This window comes from Fusarium odoratissimum, assembly GCF_000260195.1.
Source record: "Fusarium odoratissimum NRRL 54006 unplaced genomic scaffold supercont1.11, whole genome shotgun sequence".
Lineage (NCBI taxonomy): Eukaryota > Fungi > Ascomycota > Sordariomycetes > Hypocreales > Nectriaceae > Fusarium > Fusarium odoratissimum.
In genome coordinates this window covers 117,179-142,103 of record NW_022158697.1, presented here as the reverse complement: position 1 = coordinate 142,103, position 24,925 = coordinate 117,179, and the positions used below count along the sequence as shown (strand labels likewise).

General features: G+C 52.4%; 2 protein-coding genes across 2 annotated transcripts; one reads left to right on the top strand and one right to left on the bottom strand.

The window, feature by feature from the left end:
• Positions 1 to 318: 318 nt before the first annotated feature.
• FOIG_07468 (uncharacterized protein) lies at positions 319 to 1,404 on the top strand (the record flags this gene model as incomplete). The annotated part of the gene is made up of 1 exon (XM_031207043.1): positions 319 to 1,404. The coding sequence occupies one exon, from the start codon at positions 319 to 321 to the stop codon at positions 1,402 to 1,404; it is 1,086 nt and encodes a 361-aa protein (XP_031062576.1).
• FOIG_07467 (uncharacterized protein) lies at positions 1,401 to 24,638 on the bottom strand. The gene has a single exon (XM_031207042.1). The coding sequence runs from the start codon at positions 24,458 to 24,460 to the stop codon at positions 1,589 to 1,591; it is 22,872 nt and encodes a 7,623-aa protein (XP_031062575.1). The 5' UTR covers positions 24,461 to 24,638; the 3' UTR covers positions 1,401 to 1,588.
• Between the last annotated feature and the right edge of the window lie 287 nt (positions 24,639 to 24,925).

Sequence of the window (24,925 nt, the reverse complement as noted above, 5' to 3'; positions counted from 1 at the left end):
GGATGTGATGCGAGATCCGATCTAGAGTCTACGATCCCCCTGGAGGGCGGGGCCCCGCGTCTGCAAGTACTCTAGCCTTCGGAAGAACATCCGGTTTCTCGGAAAACATTAAACTCAAATTCGATTCTTCCGCCTTCCGGTCTCAACATCTCCAGTTTTCCGGGTCTTCCGGATCTTCCGGGTCATCCGGTCTAATACAAAATAAAAACAACTGAGTGAGATATTTTAATAATCTATTTCGGCGTGAAAGTCTGTCAAACGAACAGCCTCTCAGTAGTTCGTTAGGTTCATCACTGCAACAATTTCTGCAAACCCAACATGAAAGACTTTGAGTATAATGTCCAGACAAATCGAGTTGTCTTTGGTTTCGGCAGTATCAGAAAGGTCCCAGCTGAGATCAATCGGCTCCATGTTTCCCGACCACTCCTCCTTTGCACGCCCGGGAAACGTAACCTCGCAGATCAACTGTCCGATATTATCAAAGATGCTTCACTAGATGTCGCTGGCATCTTTCCCCACGCCACAGCACACACCCCAACATCGGTGACGGATCAAGGAACTGCCTTTCTTGACTCTGTCTCAGCGGACTGTGTCGTTTCCGTCGGCGGAGGCTCGGTAATTGGACTCGGAAAGGCCATCTCCATCCGATCAGGCCTACCTCACATCAGCATTCCAACGACTTATTCAGGTTCGGAAATGACTCCTATTCTCGGAGAAACGCAAAACGGCAGCAAGACTACTCGATCCGACCCTAAGATCCTGCCTGCTGTGGTCATCTATGATGTGGACTTGACCATAACCCTGCCGCCCATAATCTGTAGCACATCTGGAATCAACGCCATCGCCCACGCAATCGAGGCACTCTACGCCCCAAATGCCAACCCCATCACCTCGATACTAGCCCTTGAGGGCATAAAATCATTGGCTGAGGCTCTGCCTCAAATTGTCGAAAGCCCCGATTCTAAGGCTCCTCGGGATCAGGCTCTATATGGTGCATGGCTGTGTGGCACAGTCCTAGGCAACTCATCAATGGGACTCCATCACAAGATATGCCATGTGCTCGGTGGATCGTTCGGACTTTCTCATGCTGAAACGCACACTGTTATGCTTCCTCATTCCTTGTCTTATAATGCGCCCTGTATCCCTGAACAGATGGCCAAGTTAGCCGCTGTTCTGCCTGGAAGTGATGGAGATGCTTCAAAGGGATTGGAATTACTCCTGAGAAAGCTGCCAGTACCCCACGGGTTGAGGGACTTGGGAATGAAAGAAAGTGACATTGAGAGAGCAGCTCAGATTGCCACAAGTAACCAATACCCCAACCCGCGACCTCTGGAGTTCAAATGGGTTTTTGAACTACTGCGGCGAGCTTGGGCTGGGGAGCCTGGAAAAGCAAATTTGCAGTAAAGAACTCTGTATAATTAGTTAATTAATCCAGAGCATCAATGAAACAGTCACGGCTGTGAGAGACACAGAATGGCTCTACACTAGCCTGAGGATTGCACTGCATGTTGTGTACATAAAAGAGAGACTGAGACTAACCAACAAAAAAAAAAAAAAAAGGAAACCTAATACATGATACACTAGAATACTACAATAGAGCATAAGGATCCTTTGAAAAGACCGAAATCCTATCGCAAAGAAAGTCAAACATCTGCTCTGCGAAGTCCTTGCTTATAGCTCCATCCCAATTGTAAACCAAACAAACTTCAGTGCTGTTGACATCTTGAGGCGTCGTCACAACACTCAGGTCAGCGCAGTCTTCCTGCGAACCCATCACACCAACTTGGTACGTGTTCCCCCCCATTGCGAAACTCTCTGTCCGCGGCATACTCTGATGCTGAACAACAGTAGGAAAGCCATTGGCTCCATCATCATCCCACTCAGTGCACTTGTTGATGATCTCCCGGAAGCCCAGTGTCTCATACGGCATATTGTCGACCTGCTGGCTCTGGATGTATCGAAGGAGATCTAGAACGGTCCAAGAGGGTTGGTGGCGAACACGTACGGGAACAACGTTCAGACAGGGGCCGACAACGCTTTCGATGCCGGGCACATTGCTGCCATTGCGTCCGCTGATAATGTTTCCGAAAACGACGTCCGTCTTCCCTGTGACTCTTGCCAATGCCGAGGCCCAGGCAGCCTTGATGACAGTAGAGGTTGTGATGTTGACTGACGCAAGCGACGGTGTAGAAACGATCTTTCTCAAGACCTGGGTAGGGTTTGTTTGTAAAGATGTATGCTGTCGTTGTATGACGTTGGTGGGGGTAGAACCCTTCAGAAGGGCTCTCCAGTACGCGTAGCATCCTTGCTTGTTCGTCCCCAACACCCTCTGGATGTAACTTGCGTACGACGGTGTGGGATGGATAGGCTCTCCCTCAAATGAAGCCTTCAGACTCTGTAGGATAGTTGGGAAGCTCAAGCCGTCATACTGCGCGTGGGATATCCTGATAAAGATTCGATGTCGTTCTGACGACTTGTGTCGCGCTACTATGAAGCGGAGGGAGGGTTCCTGAGGATGCTGAACCGCGTGCTGATGGGCTAATCCAAGCTCTGAAGTAAATTTATCTATGCTCTCAACGTCTTCGACAATGAGAGTGGGTTGGACCTGTCGGAGGACGACCTGCAAGTAACGGCCTTGATGATAGACAAAGACGGTGCGCAAGATGTCGTAGGCTGCAACAACATTGGTGATGCTTTCTCGAAGGAGAGATATGTCAAGCGCGCCTGAAGAATCCAGATGGAAGTAGTTGAGCTGCCATCGTGACTTGAGAAGGCTTCCATGAATGGCCTGGTCTTGAAAGTCGGTAGTCGGGAGGACGTCGATAATGCTGGCTCGGGACACGCCGACGACAGGGCAGATGTGACTTCGAACGAATTGTTCAGCATCATCTGTGTCAAGCATGCAGAGGGGCTTGTAGAGCTGTTCACTGGTGTTACAATTTTCCTTCTTAGAGGTCGAGATATCCACGTGGTCATAGCTAGAAGCCCTGTCACTATCCTTGTATGACTTGTCGTTGAGGCAATCCAACAAGGAACCGAATTCCGGATTCTTAAAGATATCGGCCACAGTGAGCGGCAAGTCCAGGTCTCTGGCATTGCCGACCATGGACATGGCGATAATCGAGTCACCGCCGGATTCGAAGAAATTATCAGTAGGTAAGATTGCACAACCCTCATACTCGAGACTGTCTCTCCATAATGCGGACAGCTTGTTGTGGAGATGCTTCCTGTCGCGGGAGAATGAGTTACACATGTTGGACGACATGGAGGCTGCGTCGCCAACGTCAATCAAAGTCGAAGATGCACTGATTCCCGAGCTGTGTGTTTTGGGTTGGTTGTTTGTATCGTCATGTTCGGACGTCGAGCCGTCAATCTCGGGTGATTGCGTGTATGTGCTGCGAGCCACTGGTGAGCTCTGTAATAGTCGAAGGCGGACCAGAGTGCTCTCGCTGTGATCGATAAAATCGTTTAGTAGCTCGGACATGTTCACAGCGAGGTCCTGGGCCTGCGAGCTTGAAAGTATATTGGTCCAGTAACGGAAGACAATGCCTTCGTCACCTCGTGTAGTATTGGCGTTGAGCGTGACGGCGTACTCGCTTGGGTCATAGGCTTCAACAGCTTCGTAGGTGAGCGAGTTGGGCTCGGAGACACTTGATACACCGGCGTTTTGGATGGACACCGCTGTGTTGAAGAAGCCCCGTTTGGCTTGGCCCAAGGCATGGCTAACACGAGATAGAGAGAAATGCTGGTGAGGTAGACTGGCCATGTAGTCATGTCGAGCACTGTGGAAGAGTGTCTTGAGAAGCGTCTCGGGCGTAAACTGGAAGCGGAATACGAGCATGTTGATGAGAGGACCGACAATGCCTTCAACGCCATCGATACGGGCATCACGTCCAGACGCTAGATAGCCAAAGCACACATCATGGCGGTCTGTGTAGGCTCCGAGCAGCAGAGCCCATGCCACCATGACTATGTTGGAGAATGTCACCCCGAGTTTGGAACCAAGCGATTGTAGCTCTGGGAAACGATCGAAGTGGACAGCAACAGACTTTAGGCGGCGGTAAGCCGTTAGGTCGGGGTTGATTGTAGGGAACGCGGTGTATTGTGATCCCGAGAGGTAGCCTTTCCAAAAGTCAAGACTGGATGCGGTGGATTGGTTGGAGATGTATTTGATGTATTCCTTGTAGGAAGGGGCTCGAGTTGGAGGCAAGCTGTTGGTGTATGCGTTGGAGATATCTCGGAGGAGGACTGATGTCGAAGCACCGTCGGTAACTGCGTGGTTCAGTTCAAGCTTCATGAAAACCTTTCCTTGTGGTGTTTCGCAGATGGTGATCTGATAGGGGAGCATAGGGCCATCGTGTCTCTTATTAGTCTCGCCGAGGGACCTGCAATTTAGCTCGGCCATGACGTCGATCTCCCGACACTTGATCGTGCTGATGCGAGACTCAGACGGCCGCAGCACGACCTGATCGAATGAGCCGCCTTGACGCAGACTATCAATAAAGATGGTTCTCAATGCTGGATGACGCTCAATGACTTTGTGACAAGCATGGACGAGTTTCGCAGTATCGACCACTGAGCCGTCAAGGAGAGTAACTTGAAGAACAACGTGGAACAGATACTGCGATGGATCTAGGAGTTGGCTGAGCAATATGCCCGTCTGCATAGGGGAGCATGGGTATATATCCTCGACCATGTCAAACGAAACATGAGCATTGGGAAGATGTGTAGTGATGATCTCGTGCAGATCCGCGTAGCTGATGGGCAAGAGAGGAAAGTCGCTGAGTGTGGGGGCAGAAGGGGTCTCGGCAAGCTTTCTCGTAGTATTGATGAGAATCTCCTTACAGTTGGACACCCATGTCTCGATACCGTCTTGACGAAGCATGTGTTGATTATACATCAAGGTGAAGACAATGCCCTCATCAAGTACAGATATAGAAATCTCAAAGAGAGCTAGACGGCAGGTCTCAGGCGCGACGTCGGAAATAGCGAGAGTGTCTTGCTCCGTGAATGGAAAGTCAAGCGTGCTAAGGAGAGAATTGCCGTGGCCTGATTGTTGAGTGCGACCGAGATAATTGAGCAAAATCTCCATTGGTTCGTCATTGCCTGACTCGGTGAGGTAGCGATGGGCAAAGTACGGGCGGCCATTGCTAGGTACGCTGCGGCGCACATCTTTCACCCTCCGAACATGGTCAATGTCATCGCCGTGATCGAGACTCTGTCGTGATACGTGTACAGGGCAGAGCGAGGTGAACCATCCGACTGTCTGCGATGGGTCAATCGTTTGATCCCAAGGTTCGCGGCCATGCCCTTCGTTGAACAGTGTTGGGAGCTCCCGCTCGACGAAGCTCTGTGCAAAGGATTTGAGAATTGCCGTGATGAATAGATCTAGGGGTTCAGTCTTGAAGGCTCTGTGCGAGTCACCCAGTATGGAGGAGATAACATCAGTCTCTGTGATGACGAAGGACTTTTGCTTCGTGTCTCCGTAGACGTTGGCAGTCTTTGACATGCCCCAGAAATCCAAGTCGGCAGGTTGTATAGCAAATGGTATAAGGGCTTCACCACTGTCGAGAGACTTTGAGTGTTCGATCTGTAGAGCATTCCATCTGCGGAACGAGAGGGGCTTGGAGGGTGGTGAATAGGTAGAGGTCAGTAGTGCCTCGAGGTCGTGGATGATATTAATCCAAGAAACGATATCGACGACCAGATGATGAGCTACCAGTGACAGTATTTGAGAGCCATCAGACAGTATAAATAGGTCGACCGCGAAAACAGGACCAGAAACATCAATGCTTCTTTGGCTGGCGGCTACAGTTGGAATCATGTCAGGTTCTGCAGCGACCTCGTGGTGTTGAAAGCCATATGAACCTTGGACATGTGAGAAGATGTGCTGTGTCCACTCCCTATCAGACGATTTGTTGAACCGCGCGCGAAGCATCGGATGTCTCTCAACAATAGCATCAAGAGCGTTTTGGAGGCTAGATGTGTCGACAGGCCTGCTGATGGACAAGAGTTGGCTCTGGTTGAGACGATCTCCACGGTCCGTGTTGGCGCTGTTGTTGAAGAAGAGGCGTTGGATTGGGGACAGCTCGAATGCTTGATCGTCATCTTCCTCGTAGTAGCCAAGCACTTGGTGTTCTTTGGCGGCGACGACAGTAGCTAACTCCGAAATTCCCTTGGCGCTCATGATGTCCTGCATAGTCAATGCAATCGATTGGTCGTGACAGCGGGTAAGTATTTGGATTGCCATGATGGAGTCGCCGCCGAGAGAAATAAGAGAACGGTTTAGAGGCGTTTCCGTCTCTGAAATGTTGAGGACCGACGCCCAGATACGCCTGAGCTGCTGGCTAGCTGGTGTCATTACCGCATCCACAGCATCTTGGCCGTGATCCAAGTCGACGGTGATCTTGCAAAAGTCCACATCTGCATCAGCAAGCCAACTGCTCGCACTCGCTCTGTCGAGCTTGCCTGATAGTAAGAGTGGAATGGCTTGCACCGCGAGCCAAACTGACGGAATCATATAAGGTGGAAGCGTCTCGGCCAGATCGTGTTGGAGCGCGCGGGTCTGTCTTCGGGCAGCATCCATGGCAGATTCGGGAATAGGGAAAAAGCCAGACGTGGCAAGGGATGATTCGGTGGGTAAGGGATCTTGGAAAGAAGTAATGGCTACCAGTCGACCCTTGAAGATGCCAGATTGTGGTAGATTGACGAATACCTGGCGAATGCGAGGGTCAGACTCAAGGCGAGCCTCAATCTCACCAAGCTCCATACGCTGGCCATGGAGCTTGACCTGGTGATCCTTGCGCCCTAGATAGTCGAGAGACCCATCAGGACAATATCTGACCAAGTCGCCAGTCTTGTACAGACGCACGGGCTCGCTCGTGAAAAGGTACATCCATCCTGGGTCCTCGATGAACGATGCAGCCGTCCGATCCCTGTCGTTCAAATACCCGCGGGTCACAATGGGACCGCTGATGAGAAGCTCTCCTACACATCCCACAGGGACAAGGCAGTTGTGATCTCTCGGATCGACGACCCAAGTGTGGTTACCGTCCATGGCGTGGCCGATATTCGCGGGGTCCTTGGTAGTAGAAACAGAACTGTTTGCAGCCGCAAACATGGTACACTCAGCTGGCCCGTAGCCATTCATCAGCTCGACCTTGTCTCCCCAGGCACTGATCGTTTCGGTGGTCAGAGTCTCGCCTCCACAGATCAGTGTCTGCAGTGTCTTGAACTTGGAGGGGTCCTGTAGATTTGCGAGTGAGGGGGTTAGGAATGCCCAAGTGACCCCGAGGGTGTTCATGGAACCGGCAAGATCGGTCATCCTCATGTCCTCGCTGGGAACGCAGACACAGGCACCAATGGTGAGTGGAGCGAACGTCTCTCCCATTGCGATGTCGAATGCATAGGACGCAAAATGGAGTACGCCCGAAGCTGGATTCATGTTCATGCGTTTCATGAAAGCCCTCGAGCTTGTTACAAACGAACCATGTTCAATGACAACTCCTTTCGGCTTTCCGGTACTGCCGGAGGTATAGATGACAAACGCGGCATCTCGAGGTGCGACGGCTGGCAGATCATGCACAGAAACATGTTGACAAGGTAGCTGCATAGTGAAAAGCTCAGCCTCGATCAAGACAACAGACTCGACAATGCCCTGAAAGCGCTCTGAATATTGCGGAGTGCACAACGCAACACGGGCCTTGCAGTCGCGGGTGATCTCGGCATGGCGCGCAGAAGGGTGCGCAGGGTCCAAGGAAACGATGGCGCCGCCGGCGAGTATCACAGCGAGCATCGAGACTGTCGTCCAGAGAGATTTATCCATACAGCATGGAACTAGCTCATTAGCACGTACACCCTTTTGCACGAGTATCATGGCGAGGTGCGAGGCGTGTTGAGCAAGATCATCGTAGCTGAGTTGACCGTCCCAGGCGTGAATGGCGGTGTCGTTACCATTGGTTGCTACTGACTGCCAGAACAAGTCGGGAATGCTCTCTTCTGAAGTCTCAAGAACTCGGCTGTTCCATCCTCTGATCATCTCCACGTCCTCTTGGCCATAGAGCCGAAGTTCCGATACCTTACGAGTAGGTTGCCGAAGCGATAGATCCATGAGTTGTTCTACCAGCGTCTCGAACTGCCGGGCGATGAGTTGCGTCTGCCAACTCGAAATGACCTTGTTGTCGTGGTGAATTGTCAAGACGAGCTCGTGCGCCTCGATGGAGCATTCGACAACAAGGGGATATGTGAAGAAACTTTGCTGACCCACCTCGTCTTGGATCGGGTTCAACAGGTCATTCTGGCCTGTTCCTTGGTCGGATGACTGTATGACCAGCAAGTTCTGGAAGTCACAGGCGACTGCTATGGCATCGTCTAAACGTCTGATGCGCTGGAGGCCCGCATGCTGATGGGGGATGACCTGTGTGGCTCGTGCATGAAGACTCTTCAACAAGTCGTCAATGGTACTGTTGCGATCGATCTGAACCCTTGAAGGCACCGTGGTTAATGTGGGTCCAAGAATGTCTTGTACATGATCGAGGGCAATGTCACGTCCAGACAGGGTCTCGCCGAAGACGACATCGTCAGATCCAGTTTGAGACCCCAGGACAAGCGCCCATGCTGCGCGGACGATTGTTGGGATCGTTATGTCCATTCCAAGTCCGTTTCTGCTGTACTGCATCGTATGTGTCAAAGATTCATGACATGATTGCGCGGCTGGTGCAGAAGAGACTTTGGGGAAATGAGATACGGAGGAGGCTTCTAGGAACCTAGCTCTCCAAAAGTCGTCAGAGGCTTCAGCGTCAACGTCGGCTAGGTACTTGATAAAGTTGGCGTATTCGACCACGGGCTCATGGGCAGTATCTCCATGGTAGAACTGAGATACTACCTTGAGTAGAGAGGGCATACTCCACGCATCGTATAGCGCGTGGTGGATGACCCATACAAAGTGGCAAGACCCATCACAAGGCGAGCTAACGATACTGTAGCGGGCTAAAGCTCCTCCGTTGTGCTCAGGTACCGATCCAGCCTTGGTAGTGGCAGACTCGAGATCGTCATGATTCTCCCACTCGATTTCGTGGGGCGCAAGGACAGCTTGGTAGGACTTAAGTGAGAGGGTGTTCACGATACGCGTTCTCAAAATGTCCACTCGATCAACGGTACTCTGCCAGGCCAGCTTGAAACGATCGATGGAGATGTCCAAGGGAAGTTCGAAAACATATGTAGCAACATATGCGCCTGGCTGATGCAAGGATGAAGCAACAAGACCTTCTTGGAGAGAGCTACAAGGGTAGACATCCAGGATCTGGCTCTTTTGGACGCCGCACCGACCTGCAACCTCGTGCAGAAGCAACGAAGGGTCTTCAACGTCTGAGAGAAGCGAAAACGTGTCTACGATTGAGACGGGAGTTTCGTCCGAGTGTTTGCATGACATTGCCATGTCTGACAAGACAGGGTTGTTGAAGATGGCCATGACGGTGATGGCAACGCCTTCCGTCCCGGCCGCCGCAACGAGCTTCATGGCGTCGACTGAATCACCACCGAGTCTGAAGAAGCTATCGTCTTTGCTGATCTGGCCGATAGGAATGTCCAAGACTGTGGCCCAGGCCTTCTGTAGCTTGCGCTGCATCGCCGTAGTAGGGAGGTTTCCGGTTCGAGCCGTCCCAGAGAGTTTATAGGAAGCCATGAGCTGAGGTGGTATAGACTTGGCAATAACCTTGAGTCTCTGGCGATCGAGTTTCCCAGCCAAGGTTAATGGCATCTTTGACAGTGGGATGTAGATGGTAGGGACCATGTACGATGGTAGAGCATTCCTGAGGGCAGACTTGAGAGACTGGGCAAGTTCAGTTGAAGCACTCGACATGCTTGCTAGAAGTGGGTCGACATCGTGGGTAAAACTATCCTCGACATCATCGTCGCTGGTAAAGAAGACGGCTAGTGCCTTGGTCAACGTCTTGCTCTGCGGAACAACTATATCAACAGCGGCTTGAATGTGGTTTGGTACGTTGGCTTGAGCATGATACTCGATCTCGCCAAGCTCGATACGTTGTCCATTGAGTTTGATCTGTGTGTCCTTGCGCGACACGTACTTGAGAGATCCATCCGAGTTGTACATGACCAGATCACCAGTCTTGTACAGACGACCTATGCCATCTCCCTCAAGCTTCATGCCTTGACGCCATGATGGAGGTTCGATGAATGCCTCCTTTGTCTTTGTCTGGTTGCCAAGATAGCCTCTGGATACAATGGGCCCTTCCACGAGTAGTTCACCGATGCTGCCGACTGGCATAAGGCGATTGTGGTTTCGCCCATCGACAACCCAGCAACGACTACCAACAGCATTACCGATAGTAGCGGGGTCACTGTTGAGGATGCTTCCGTCATGATCAACCTTCGTGCTCGTTGCGGCGATCACAGATGTCTCACTGGGGCCGTAAGCGTTGATCAGAGCGGCGTGGCCAGCCCATTTCGTAATGTGGTCTCTTGACATGGCTTCGCCGCCGGTGACGAGGACCTTGAGAGTAGGAAGACTGCCCGGCTTGAGAACACTCGCGACAGATGGCGTAAGCAGAGTCCAGTTCACGTCAAACTTGTTAATGGCACCTGACAAGTCGTTCATGCGGTCTTGGTCGCTGGGGATACAGATACAGCCGCCCACTAACAGGGTGGACAGGATCTCCATGACGCTGGCATCGAAAGTATGCGACGCAAATTGCAGCACACGAGAGGTCGGTGTCATCATGATAGCGTTGGTGTGAGCGGTGCCTCCAGTGGTGAAGGATGCATGCTCGATTATCGTACCCTTGGGAACACCTGTCGTTCCCGAGGTAAAGATGATGTAGGCAGCATTGTCTGGCCGAACAGTGATCCTGGGCGAGTCCGGCAACACAGGGGGAAGCAAAGACATGGTCTCCTTGCCAAGAGGCATAGCCGGTAGGTCCAGGCTGTCGAATTTGGCCTTCAAGGACGTCGAGCAGACGATGAGCTTGGCGTCAACATTTCTAACCAAGAACCTGATACGATCGGGCGGATGAGTAGGGTCCAGAGGAACAAAGGCGCCGCCGGCCTTCAGGACTGCCATCATGGCAACGACGGTCCATGCTGACTTTTCGAAACAGAGCGGGATATACATCTCGGGCCCGACGCCGAGAAAGACGAGGTACTGAGCAAATCGCGAAGCCGCTGCATCAAGTTCAGGGTAGGTAAAGGTGGCATCCCATGCGTCGATAGCGGGTGTATGGTCAGCTAGTCGTTGACAGTTGTGCTCAAAGACGTGGTGCACACATTCGTTCAACACCTCGGGCTCGGCGTTGTTCCACGACATCAACTGCTGTCTACCATGGTCACTGAGAATGTTCAGTTGGCCTACCGGAATTGCCGTGTCGCATCGCGCCATTGAGGAAAGGACCTGGTCGAATGTAGAAGCAATGTTGGCGGCCTGCGCGTCTGAGACTTTGTCTTGCCAGTAACATAACTGAAGCTCGACATTAGAGTCCCAGACTTCGACGTTGACAGTCATGTCGTATTCGCTAGGGTCCCGTGCATCTTTGACGTCGAACGAAATGGCGCCGGCTGCCATATCCTTGGAGACTGATCTACGCTGGAAAGAATAGGCGGTGTTGAAGAGAGGCTCGTTGGAGATACCCACGGCGTGCTGGAAGCTGGTAAGCGAGATATTCTTATAGTTCATAGCCGTGGCGAGGTCCTCCTGAATGGCTTGAAGAACAATGCCGAGGCTGGCGAATGGATCGAGGCGGACACGGCAGACGAGCATAGTGATAAATACGCCAATTGCCTCGTCAATGCCACTGACGGGAACGTCTCTGTCAGCGACGAGATAACCGAAACAAACATCGTCAAGGCCTGTGTATGCTTGGAGGACCAGTGCCCAAGCCAGTTGTAGCAGGTTGGATAGAGTGATACCTCTTTCGGTGCAGAGCGCTTGAAACTCGGCAGCATGCGAGATACCTTGAGCAAGAGTTCGAAGAGTCCTGGGCCCTGTAGCTCCGTCAGTTAGCAGAGGCAGACAACAAGGCTCAGCTCCGTCCAAATACTCTTTCCAGTACTTGGCGTCCTGAGAGCCCCCGCTTTGCTGTAAGGAGACGTAGTCCCTGTAAACTGCAAGGTTGGCAGTATCCAGGCTGCCCTCGTACGCCAAGCCAAGGTCGCGGAACAGAATAGGCATAGAGGTTCCATCGGAGATGGCATGACTCATTTCAAGAATACACAGCACTGTATCCTCTGCGGTGTTGAAGATTGTGAGACGGTGAGGTGGGTGGTTTGTAGGAAGGCCGAGTGGTGAATGTGCACTGAGCCTCTGGTCTACCTCTGTGGCGGGACATTCGATGATACAAACATTGATATCGTGGTTCCTTAGAACAACCTGACTTATAGCGCCCTCCTTTAGCAGACTGTCCATAAAGGCGGTCCGAAGCGTAGAATGGCGATGGACCACGCGCTTCCACGCGTCTGATAGCCGCTTTACGTCGATCACATCGCCTGGTCGTATGGATGTAACCGAAAATGTGATCGAGTAAGAGTAGTATCCAGGGTCCTTGATCTGGGACAAGAGGATGCCCTGCTGAACCGAGGAGCATGGATATACTGCTTCAACATTGTCAAGAGTGATGCCCACCTCATCGAGACTCTGTTTTACCTGGGACTCCTTCTTGAAGGCCAGAGGAAGCAGAGACAGATCCGGGGATGGCTCTCGTGTAACCTGGGATAACCTTTGGGCTGCTCGGTGTATATAGTCCCTACAGCTCTGAGTCCATCTGCTGATAGATGACTGGTTGTGCATGTGGCGGTTGAAGGAAAAGTCAAAGGTCAGCCCTTCGTTAGTGAAAGAGGCAGAAATCTCGATGAGGGCTAATCGTGGGATGTTGGCCCCAATGTCAGATTGCGAGCTCAAAGAGTTCAACATGTTTCCATCGACAGATTTGAACACGGAGTCCTCCGTTCCAAAGTCCTGTATATGGCCAAGGAAATTGAAGGCAATTTCCACTGGGAATTCGATCTGGGGCTTCGAGTCAGGTAACATGCTATGAGCAAAGTACGGTCGACCGTTGCCGGGAAGCTTTCTCCGAAAGTCCCGTATCCAGCACACTACATCGAGGATATCGTGTTCAGCGGGAATGACCTCGGGTACAAAGACAGGACAGAGAGTGGTGAACCATCCAACGGTGCGTGATAGATCCACAATGTCATCGGGAGGCTCTCTTCCATGACCCTCGTTGAATATGGGGGGTATCGAAGACCGGTCTGGAAAGGTTTGGCGGAAGGATGCTAACAGTGATGCTAGCAAGACGTCAACAACATTATGACTGCTACCTGAGAGCAGGGATGATGTGCCAGTGGGCATCGTCATAGTTTCTGTGACTGAGTCGCCATGGAGATTTGGTACGCCTTCCATTCCCCAATATCGGTGATCCTGTAGAGGGACTGGAATGTCGTGGAATGAACGCTCCAGTGAAGCCTTCCGAGCTTCTTCGTGTTGTTTGGAACTCCAAGTCTGGAAGGAGAATGGTTTCGCTGGGCTGTGGAGAGATGCTGACAAAAGCCCTTCTAGATCCTGTAGGATGATGTTCCAAGACACGACATCGACAATCAGGTGATGAGCCACGAATGTGACGATCTGGTTGCCAGTTCCCTCCATCTCAAACATGTCGGCAGCAAATATCGGTCCATCAATAATGTTTAGGGTAGTCTGACTCTCCAAGACCAACTCCAAGAGACGCTTCTCGTCAACCATGCCGTGTGAACGGAGGGTATAGGAGCCAGCTATATCGCTGGTAACCCGCTGGGTCCAGTTGCCATCGACCTGCGAAAAACGAGCACGCATCATGCTATGCATCTTGACGATACAGTGCAACGCATTCGACAGCTCCTGTGAGGTGATGTTGCGGGTGGTAGCCAGAGTCATGCTCTGGTTGAAGTGGTGAGAACCCAGGCCGATACTCTCAAAGTAAACCTTTTGAATAGGTGAGAGTTCAAAAGGTTTCTCCAGTTGTTCTTCATCATACGTGACGTCCTCGACGTTCGTGACAGTAGAGGCAAGGTCGATGATGGACTTGGCTCGCATGATCTGGCTGACAGTTACAGCTATGTTGGAGGAGCGGCAAATGGCCATCAGCTTCATGGCGGATATCGAATCACCGCCGAGGTGGATAAAAGACTGTTTGAACGGGACCATGTCGACCTTGAGATTGAGAGCCTTGGACCAAGCAGCCCTAAGCTTGATCTCCACTTCCGATGGTTCTCTATCCAGAGCGGACGCCTCTTCCTGCGCATCAAGAACGAGATGGTATTGTTCAAAAGTCATGTCCTCGACCCATCGCACGGCACGCCTACGGTCAAGCTTGCCAGAGGGGAGGAGGGGAACATGTTTCACGACAATCCACAGAGATGGAATCATGTATGATGTCAGATGCCTTGCAAGACCCTCACGAATGCCCACCAATAGGGATGGAGCATATTTGTGCACGATCTGCATCTCTTCATCTCCCGTCATTTCTCCCCTGATGACAGCAAGAGAGTTGGGGGATAGGATGGCTACCAGGCGGGCTTTGAAGGGGCCGGAAGCTGGAACAGCCGCCAGACACGACTCGACGGCAGGGTCCGCGCTCAGATGATGTTCAATCTCAGATAACTCGATTCTCTGACCGTTGACTTTGACTTGATCATCCTTGCGTCCATGGAACTCAATCCCATGCTCAGTAAGCTTGACCAAGTCTCCCGTCTTGTAAAACTTGCGTTCTATGCCTGCAGCCGCGGTTGGGAACTGTTGACACCACTTGGGATTGGTGATGAAGGATTCTGCCGTTCTCGCGGGGTCATTCAGATACCCTTCAGCAAGGATGGCGCCTTCTATCACGAGCTCGCCAACAGCGCCGACAGGCATGAGTCTGTCATGGTTGGCGGCATCAGTGACCCAGCAGATACCACCCACTGCATGACCAATATTCGAGGGAGAAGAATCCAGCGTAACACTGGGGTTCACAGCAGCTACCACGGCAGTTTCACTGGGTCCATAAGCGTTCATAAGACGAACAGACGACGCCCACGAAGAGATATGGACAGAGGACATGGCCTCACCTCCGAGCACCAGTGTTTCGAGACCAGGGACATGCGATGGCTGAAGCAGCTGGGCTACCGAAGGCGTTAACAGAGCCCAGTTGACACGCATTCGGTTCATAGCGCCCGCGAGATCGTGGAGACGCTCTTCGGTACTTGGCACACAAACTGTGCCGCCATGAATAAGCGTGGTGAGGATCTCCATGATACTGGCGTCAAATGTATAGGAGGCAAATTGCATGACGCGCGACGATTCTGTCATGCCCATGGCTTGACCGTGTGCATACGCACCAGTGCAGAATGCTGAGTGGTCAACAATGGTTCCCTTGGGCTTTCCAGTTGTGCCGGAGGTGAAAATGATGTAAGCTGGACTGTTGGCAGATAAGGATGGAGCTGCGCGCTTGGCTGGGTCGTCTTTACCCAGGGCACTATCGTCTGCCAAAGCTTGCGAGACGGAGATGACTTGCGATCCGAGCTTCATCAAGCGCTCAGCATGCTGGTCGGACGAGAGGACGACTGTGGCCCCAGTGTCGGCCAGAATACTCTCGATACGAGCGTCGGGGTGCGCCGGATCAAGTGGCACAAAGGCAGCACCCGATTTGAGGATGGCCAGGATGGAGACGACGACCAGAGATGACTTATCCATGCAGAAAGGAACGATAGAATGCACTGAAACGCCATTTTCGATCATAACACCAGCAAGACGTGTAGATTGAGAGTCCAGGTCCGCGTATGTGAGATTCTGGTCCCACGACAAGACAGCGAGTTTGTCTTGTACTTGGGCTAATGTCTGATACCTGATAGCGTCGTGGATAAGCCCCTCGAAGGCGGGAGGCGGAGTACGGTTCATATCCTGCATCGTCTGATAGTCGTTAGAGCTCAATAAAGGTATATCTCCAAGTTTCTCATCCAACAGCTCAGAAGATGAAACGGACTCCAACATGAGTGCAAAGTGATCCATGATGCGTTGCATTTGAGGCTCAGGTATGACGTTCTGATCAAAATGCACGACAGTCTCTAGCTCACCATCTGCAAAGTGGCACGAGAGCATGAGCGGGTATGACGAGTAGAAATTAGTACCAGCCATCTCATTAGAATGCTCGCACCAAAAAGCATCCGTCGACTCTCTAGGTCCATAGTTGATGGCCAAGAGGTTCTGAGCGCCGCAAGCAAGGGCCGTATCAGCGCTGATGTTCCTGATGGACTGGATGCCAGCGAATTGATGCCTTCTCACAGCTGCTGAGCGATCCTGCACAGAGGCAAGGAGTTCAGCAACGGTTTTTGAGGGCTCAGTAACTACACGTGTTGGTACAGTCGCCAACGTGATGCCCGCCATTTCCTCGATTCCAACCACAGGAGCATCGCGTCCCGTCATGGTTTCCCAGAAGACGACGTCGCTGGTTCCGGAGTAGGTAGAGACCGCCATCGCCCAGGCTGTGCGGATTCTAGTAGCGGCAGTGATCTCTGATCCCGATGTGCTCGCCAATGTTGCCTTGTGAATCATCAGGCTCGTTGCGGAACACTGGTAATCGGCGTTGGGAAGACGTGGGAAGTGCTGGGCGGACATATTGGAAAGATAGGACTTCCAGAAGTCGGTGTCTTGATTCGGGTCCAGATCTGTAAGGTACTTGATAAAGTTGGAGTAGTCGGGGCCCTTGAGTTGCGTGGAACTCAAATCGTCATGGTAGCATCGCTTGACCTTGTCGAGGATGAGAGGAAGACACCAGCCATCATAGATGGAATGATGGATAGTCCAGACAAAGCATTTGCCTGTAGATCCATCGTCAACGAGACCGTAGTTGGTCAATCTCGCACCATTATGCAGCGGAAGCTGGCGTCGAGTCGTATCGGCATCAGAGAGGCTGGCAAAGGTGGACCATTGGGGTATATCCCCGGCGATAACGACCTGCACGAACCCAGAATCTTCTGTATGAACGATCCTCGTTCGCAGGGTTGGCTCAGCCTCCACCACGATGTTCCAAGCCTTCTGGAACCTAATAGTGTCTATGTCGGCTGGCAATCGATAGATGAGTTGGGCCACATAAGCTCCAGGCTCCTTAGTCGAGAGAGCCATGAGACCCTCTTGCAATGCGGAACAAGGATAGATATCTTGAACATCACCGACCTCGATACGAGTAGAGTCAGCAACAGTTTGCCGCAACGCATCGACCGAACACTCGTCAGACAACAACGAGAAGGGCCGATATGTCGTGGTTGGGGCCTTGGACAGCGGTACCGCCGACTCCGCCATATCCAGAAGGGATGGCTTCTGGAACACCCCGGCCACTGTCAAGTCGATGTTGGAGCATCGAGCAAGCGTCACAAGTTGCATGGCGCCAATCGAGTCTCCTCCAAGCTTGAAGAAGTGATCTTGGACTCCGATAGACGCCACGTCGATGTTCAGCAGCTGAGCCCACATAGCAGCCAGCTGTCTCTCCACTTCACTAAACGGCGCTCTGCCACTCTTGAGAACAAGCTTGTACAACTTCATCTTCGCTGCCGGAACCGACTGTCCCAAGACCCTGAGGCTGCGCCGATTCAGCTTGCCTGACGAAGTAAGGGGCATCTTGGAGACGGGATGCCACGCGGATGGGACCATGTAGGCAGGAACTGCATTGAACAGCACGATCTCGAGCTCTTTTGCAAGAGATCTGAAAGTGTGGTCCATGTCGAGTACCATGCTCTCATCGCTTGTTTCTCGGAGGGAAATATCGGCATCAGCACAAATAAAGCAGGCGAGCAACTTTCTGCCCTGTGATGTGATAAGCTCCACGGCAGATTCCCAGCCCTTGGGAAGATTCTCCTCGATGTGGTGCTCAATCTCTCCAAGTTCAATGCGCTGGCCGTTGAGCTTGACCTGGGTATCTTTCCTCCCCAAGTAAGTAAGGGTGCCGTCAGAATTGTAGCGCACAAGGTCGCCGGTCTTGTAGAGCTTGCGATCCAGTTTGGCGTTCTCAGTCATTCCCTCGATACAGGCGGGTGGAGGAACAAAAGACTGTGCCATCTTCTCTGGCAGGTTCAGGTAGCCTCTAGACACGATAGGACCATCGATGAGGAGCTCGCCTACGCAACCAATTGGGACGAGGAGGTTATGATCGGTTGCATCGACTACCCAAGCGACGCTACCAATGGCACGTCCAATGTTGCTGGCTTTCCCTGGCTGGGCGATGTCGCCACTGTAGGTCGAGTTGACAGAGCATTCAGACGGCCCGTAGCAGCACCGCAGAGACACAAAGTCGCGCCAGATGCCAACACACTTGACAGTCACGGCTTCACCTCCAAGAGCCAGAGTCTTCAGGGTCGGGACTTCTGACGGCTTGAGGAAGCAAGCCACCGTGGGTGTTATATCAGCTAATGTGACCCTACACCTATTAATTGCTCCGGCCAAGTCATTCAGCCTCTCATGATCAGAAGGTACGCATACGCAACCTCCCAGGCTGATGGTGCTGAAAATTTCGGCAAGACTGTTATCGAAGGTGTACGAAGCGAACTGCAAAACCCTCGAGTCTTGGCCGTAGCCTAGCTTGGGGCCTGAGTACATGGCGTTGCTGGCTATCCCTCTGTGCTCTAGCACTACACCCTTGGGGCGCCCTGTACTACCAGACGTGTAAATAACGAAGCAGGCGTTGTGAGGTGTGACTTGGGGACGAGGTGGTTCAAGTACCGTTGAGATAGTTTGAAGTAGATCTGCGTCCACAGCCACCATTGTATTGGCGATGGAGCTGAGCTTGGACACTACTGAGGGAGATACGAGGGCTATAGTAGCCCCTGTATCCTCGGCGCGAAGTCGAAGCGCCGCATCCGGGTGTGCTGGGTCCAGAGGGACGCATACACCGCCAGCTTTGAGGATGGCCAGCATCGAAACTATGGCAAATGCAGATTTTTCGAAGCAGACCATCACAAAGGTCTCCAGGCCGACGCCTAAAGAACTGACGTAATGGGCCAGCTTGTCGGAGGCGCTATCAAGTTCAGCATAGGTAAAGTCCATGTCCCATGAGACAATCGCGGGGCTGTCGGGACGTGAGGCAACCTGCTGCTTGAACAGGTCATGGATGCAGCATTCAATGGCTTCAGGGATCCGCTGGTTCCATCGGCAGATCTGTTTGCTATGCCAAGAACCTAAATGGTCGAGCTGAGCAAGGGGCTGGTCGCAATGATGTAGAATATTGCTGAGCGCCTTTGTAAAAGTGCTAGCAACATTGGAAGCCTGTCCGTCCGACAGAGTATCAGACCAGTACATCAAGTCGATGGCCATGTCTCTCTCCCCTGCTTCGACGTTGACTGACACGTTGTACTCATCAGGGTCATAGGTAGGGCAGCATTCCTCGAAAACAAGGTCCGTCTGCGGGGTTGGCGGTAGCTTTCTGTACGACAAGGCTGTGTTGAACAGAACGGCGTCGGACAGCTGAAGTGCGTGGTGGACCTGGGCCAGGGGAGTGTGACGGTACTCTAGACTGTCGAGATAGTCCCTCTGCACTGAGCTCATGATGTCTCCAAAGTTGGTCGTATTGTCAACGTTGACACGGCATGTGACCATGTTGATGATGGGACCGACGGTATCACGGATACCTTCGATCGGCAGATCACGAGCCGATGTCAGATAGCCAAAGCAAACCTCATCAGAGCCAGTGTATAAACGCAACGTGACTGCCCAGGCAGCATAGATGGCGTTGACAATCGTGACTCCCTGGCGCTCACAAAGGCTCTGCAACTCAGCGACCTCGTCGAACCTGACCCTCAAGTGTCTCAGCTCCTTGACCTCTGCAATTTCCCCATCGTCCAGGACAGGGAAAAGACACGGCTCGATACCAGCCAGATAAGACTTCCAATAGTCGATGCCGGGTTGAACCGGCTGGCTTTGCAAGGCTTTGATGTAATCGCGATACGGCGGGCCTGTCTCAGCCTTGAGACTTCCTTGATACGCAAGGGCAAGGTCGCGGAAGAGGATTGACAGCGAAGTGCCATCCATGATGACATGACTGATGTCCAACCTGCAAAAGACCTTGCCGCTCTTTGCTGTACAGACGTGGAAATGGTGTAACAGCCGGGATGCGTTATCGCCGTGGTTCGTAGGAACTTTCAGCGCCGCAAGTGCCTCGTCGTCTGTACCGCTCTCAGAAACAGTGAATGGAACTTGAACTTCTTTGAGCACTACTTGGTCGTAGATGGAATCCTCCAACGTCACGCTCTCCAAGAAGATCGTCCTGAGAATAGTATGGTACTGAACCATGCGTTTCCAAGCTGTGATAAGCTTTACCACATCCACTGTCTCGCCGCTCTTGCTCTTGACCTCGTGGAACGTGTAGGCAGCGTAAGCAGCGTTCTCCCTCGTGGTGCTGACCAAGAGCCCGGACTGCATCGGAGAGCAAGGGTAGGCGTCTTGAATAAAGTCCACGTCTGTGATCCCAGCCTCGGGCAGCTTCTCCTCTGTGAATACCCTCAGACGATCGTAGGTCAGGGAGAGGAGCGGGAAATCGCTTAGAGTAGGCTCAGGTGCCATTGAGGCCAGAGATGTAATGACTTCGCCAAGACTCTGCTCGCAGCAGGAAATCCACTGGCGGATCTGCGGTTGGTGTTTCATGTTCTGGTTGAATCCAAATGAGAAACGGAGAGATCCCTTGACTATGACGGCGGACACCTCGAATAGGGAGATGCAAGCTGTCAGAGGCCCGACGTCTGCACCTTGGCTAGCCTCCCTAATCTCGCCGGCGATATTGCTCTCAGGAGTGAAAAGAGCACCCTCACGCTCCAGTTGCTGGTATTGGCCGAGGTAGTTGAAGGTGATCTCCAAAGGCCAGTGGCGAGAAAAGGCTTCTCTACCTTCCTTTGTTAGCCAGCGACTCGCAAAATAAGGTCTACCGTTATCGGGAACTTTGCGCCTTGCGTCCTTGATCATCTTGACGGTATCGATGAGGCTGGACTGCGAATCTGATCCAGCAAAGACAGGGTAAATGGTAGTGAACCATCCTACCACGTTTGACAAGTCGATTGAACTGTCCCACACTTCCCTGCCGTGGCCTTCTGCAAACACGGCTGGGATTGGACGGTCCGTGAATATCTGGCCAAAGGAATAGACCATCGCTGCCATGAGAACATCCGGGATCTCTGTTCGTAGGGCGTCATGGCACTTGGATACAAGGAGAGATGTCTGGCACGGCCCGATTTCAAAGCCTTGACGAGCCATTTGCCCATAGATATTGGGGACGTTCGTCATGCCCCAGTACTCGGCGTCTCCGTCAGGAATACCATGGATTGGCAGTACTTGGTCTAGGGTCTGGGCCTGAGCATGCTCGGACTGCATCTTGCACCAGACCTGAAACGGGAGTGGACGATCTGTATCGCGCACAGCTTCTGGGCGGAGCAATATCTCCTCGAGCTCTTGGAGGATGATCCTCCATGAGACAAGGTCAATGACCAGATGATGCGCCACGACGAACAAGAGCTGCTCTTCTGCCCCTCGGTCAATAAGATCAGCAGCGACAAGTGGACCGTGTACAGGATCTAGGCAAGTCTGGCTATTGACAAGCAAGTGATCGACGTCCTCTTGCGAAGCCAGTTTCAAGGCACGCAGTCGGTACGAGGACGTAACGTCGTTGGTGATGCGTTGTTGCCACTCTCCACTGACATCCTGCTGGAACCTCGCACGGAGCATCGAGTGCCTGGAAATAAGAGTCTCCATTGCTTTGCGCAGATCTGACTCATGGATACGTTGGCTCGTCCGGAGGAGAAAGCTCTGATTGTAATGACCCTGATCGTAGTTGGGCCTCGAGAAGTAGAGCTTCTGGATAGGCGAGAGGTCAAAGGGTGTTTCAACTATCTCGTGCAGAAGCGCAGGCCTCTCAATATCCTTAACCTGTAGTGCCAGTGCGCTGATGGACTTGCAGTTGATGATATGCGAGACTGCCAGGCCGAGGCCACGTTTCTTGCACTCGCTCATAACTTGCATCGCGGAGATGGAGTCACCGCCAACACTCAGGAAGGACTGTGCAAGACCAAGCTGCTCTTCCTTCAGGTTCAAGACGTACGTCCAGATCTTATGTAGCTCCAGCTCAATCTTGCTTTCGCACTTGAGATCCTCCGAAAGCTGAACCACTGCTGCTACAGGGTTGAGCTGTCGATACAGAGCCTCGCTCATGCCATCGACCCATTCTGCCGTTTGCTTCCGGTCAAGTTTCCCAGATTGGAGACGAGGGATAAACTCGACGGCAAGCCACATGGACGGTATCATGTACGAAGGTAGCCTCTTACTAAGCAGATCCTTGGTCTCTGCGATCTTTTCCTGCATGGTACTTTCTAGCTCGCCGTCGATCAGCTTGTAGGGCTGGCCGTTGGGCACGAGGTCCTGATTGAGAGCATCGCAGAGCTGAACGATGGCCAAGAGTCGGCCATTGCAGAAGCCTTCTCTCGGCAGGACGACTATGCCGTGCTTGATGCTGGCGCTGGCATTGATGTGATGCTCTATCTCTCCGAGTTCGATGCGTTGCCCGTGAAACTTGATCTGAGCATCTTTGCGGCCGGCAATATGGAATGTCCCATCGTGGTTGTACTTGACGAGATCGCCCGTCTTGTACATTCGTCTAGAGCCAGTCCGCGACAGCTGGTTCTTTGCCCACGATGGATCTTCAATAAAGGCTTCGCGCGTCTTCTCGGGCTCCTTGTAGTACTCGCGTGCGAGCGTATGGCCTTCGATGACTAACTCGCCCACTGCACCAACGGGCATGAGACGGTCGTGATTGTCCCGATCCACAATCCAGCAGTGTATGCCGATCTGGTGGCCAATGTTCAACGGATTAGTCCCCTGCACCATTCCTCGATGGACATGTGAAACAACAGACGTCTCTGCAGGGCCGTAGCAGTTGATGAGGTTGATGTGCGACCACGAGCGGATGACAGCCTGCGTCATGGCCTCTCCACCAGTGACGAGTGTCTTCAATGTCGGGACATTGGCGGGGTTGATGAACTTGACGAATGTCGGAGTTAACAGCGCCCAGTTTGCTCGGAGCTGCGTGATGGCCCCCTCAACTGCATTGAGTCGATCGTCTTCGCTGGGTATGCAGACACATCCACCCAAGATCATGCAGGTCAGGATCTCGGTGATGCTCACGTCAAAGGTAGATGCAGCGAATTGGAACGATCGCGTGTTGGAGTCCATCATCATTGCAGGACCGTGAGCTAGTGCACTCGACATGAGGGCTCCATGCTCGATGAGGGCGCCTTTGGGCTCACCCGTTGTGCCACTCGTGAATATCATGTAGGCTCCGTTGCGCCACGATCCGAAGTCGACCTCGTCACTATTCTCAGGTAGTTCGGTAAATAGTTGGTCATCGACGGGGATCAACTCGGGCGCTACGCTCACTAGCATGCATTGGTGTTGAGGGGAACACAAGATAGTCTTGGCTTGCACCTTTTGCGCGAGAGATTGTAGACGAAGCAGTGGTTGCGCAGGGTCGAGGGGTACAAAGATGCCGCCTGCTTTGAGGACTGCCAGCATGGAAACAACAACCCATTTGGACTTGTCGAAGCAGAGGGGCACAAACACTTCAGGTCCAACGCCCGAGGCTTTCAGGTGACACGCCAGACGGTCTGATAGTGACAAGACCTGCTGGTAGGAAAGACTTCCATCCCAAGCGCAAACGGCCTCTGCATCGGGTCTCAACGCTCCCTGCATTGACACGGCTTGGTGGATGCACTTGTGCACATCTCTTATAGGGTTGCTGTTCCAGGCCAAGACTTGTCGCTCATTTCGCTCACTGGACCAGTTTATCTTTGACACGAGAGTCTCAGGGCGGTTGATGATTTCCCTGAAAATCTTCTCGAAGGTCCTGCTGACGTTCTCTGCTTGATCTCGGCTCATGAAGGAAGGGTTCCATGTCAAGATAGTGTCGAGCGTCATAGGATCTATCGTCATGTGAATCTTGCACCACGAAGGAAAGTCTCCGACGTCGTTGCTAGGTTCATGGTCGAGGCTCTGAATTGATAGAATAGTGTTGAATAGTGTTTTGGCCTTGTCGTCGCGTACCAGAACCAGCGATGAAGATCTGCCGGTGAGAATCTCCTCGACACGCTGATTGGTAGGCAAACGAACATGCACAGCTTGCCTCATGCGCTCTGCATGTCCCGACGTTTCGGTAACGTTGTGCTGACTGTCAAAGCCGAAGCACACATTGTCCATCCCGGTGAAGCAGCCAAGAAGGATCGCCCATGTTGCCCAAAGAGCAGTGCACGTGACGCTCAGATCGTCAGGTGCGACGTGATCGATCTGGGAGGCATATCCCAGGTACTCAGAACGTGTCACCTCAGCCAGATCGAACTGCGGGAACATGGTAGGCTCCAGGTCCGGCATTGACTGATCAGCGGTCCTGAGACAGGCGCAAGAAGCAGTGGGTGCCATTGTTTAGGTATGCAAATTGATTCGGTGAGTATTTGCTGTTGGGGACTTGTATGACAGAAACATGTAGACCATCAAACGAATAAGATGTGAGGTTTCTGCGTCACGACAGCAATAGTATTCTTTAAGGTGACTGCAGCTATGCGGATGGATGTTACAGCAGATATATCCTTGTTACAAACCAGCAACATTACTACGAAGAAACAACATTCAAGGGGTCATTCAGGGATATACACAGCCAGCCATACCGGATTAGAGGACTGGTTTTCAGCTCTACAGCGACATGCAGCCTGTTTCGCCATGCTGGCTCCTTTTTCTTGCTTCTGAACCGCAACAGGATAGTTGTCTCCGCCCGTTGGCCACTTACAAGGCTGTTACACCAATGACACCATGGCAACTCCAATATTCCTGCTCTGTTTTGTTTCCTCATTTCCTCTTCTCTCTCGTGTCACCATAAACGAACAAGTT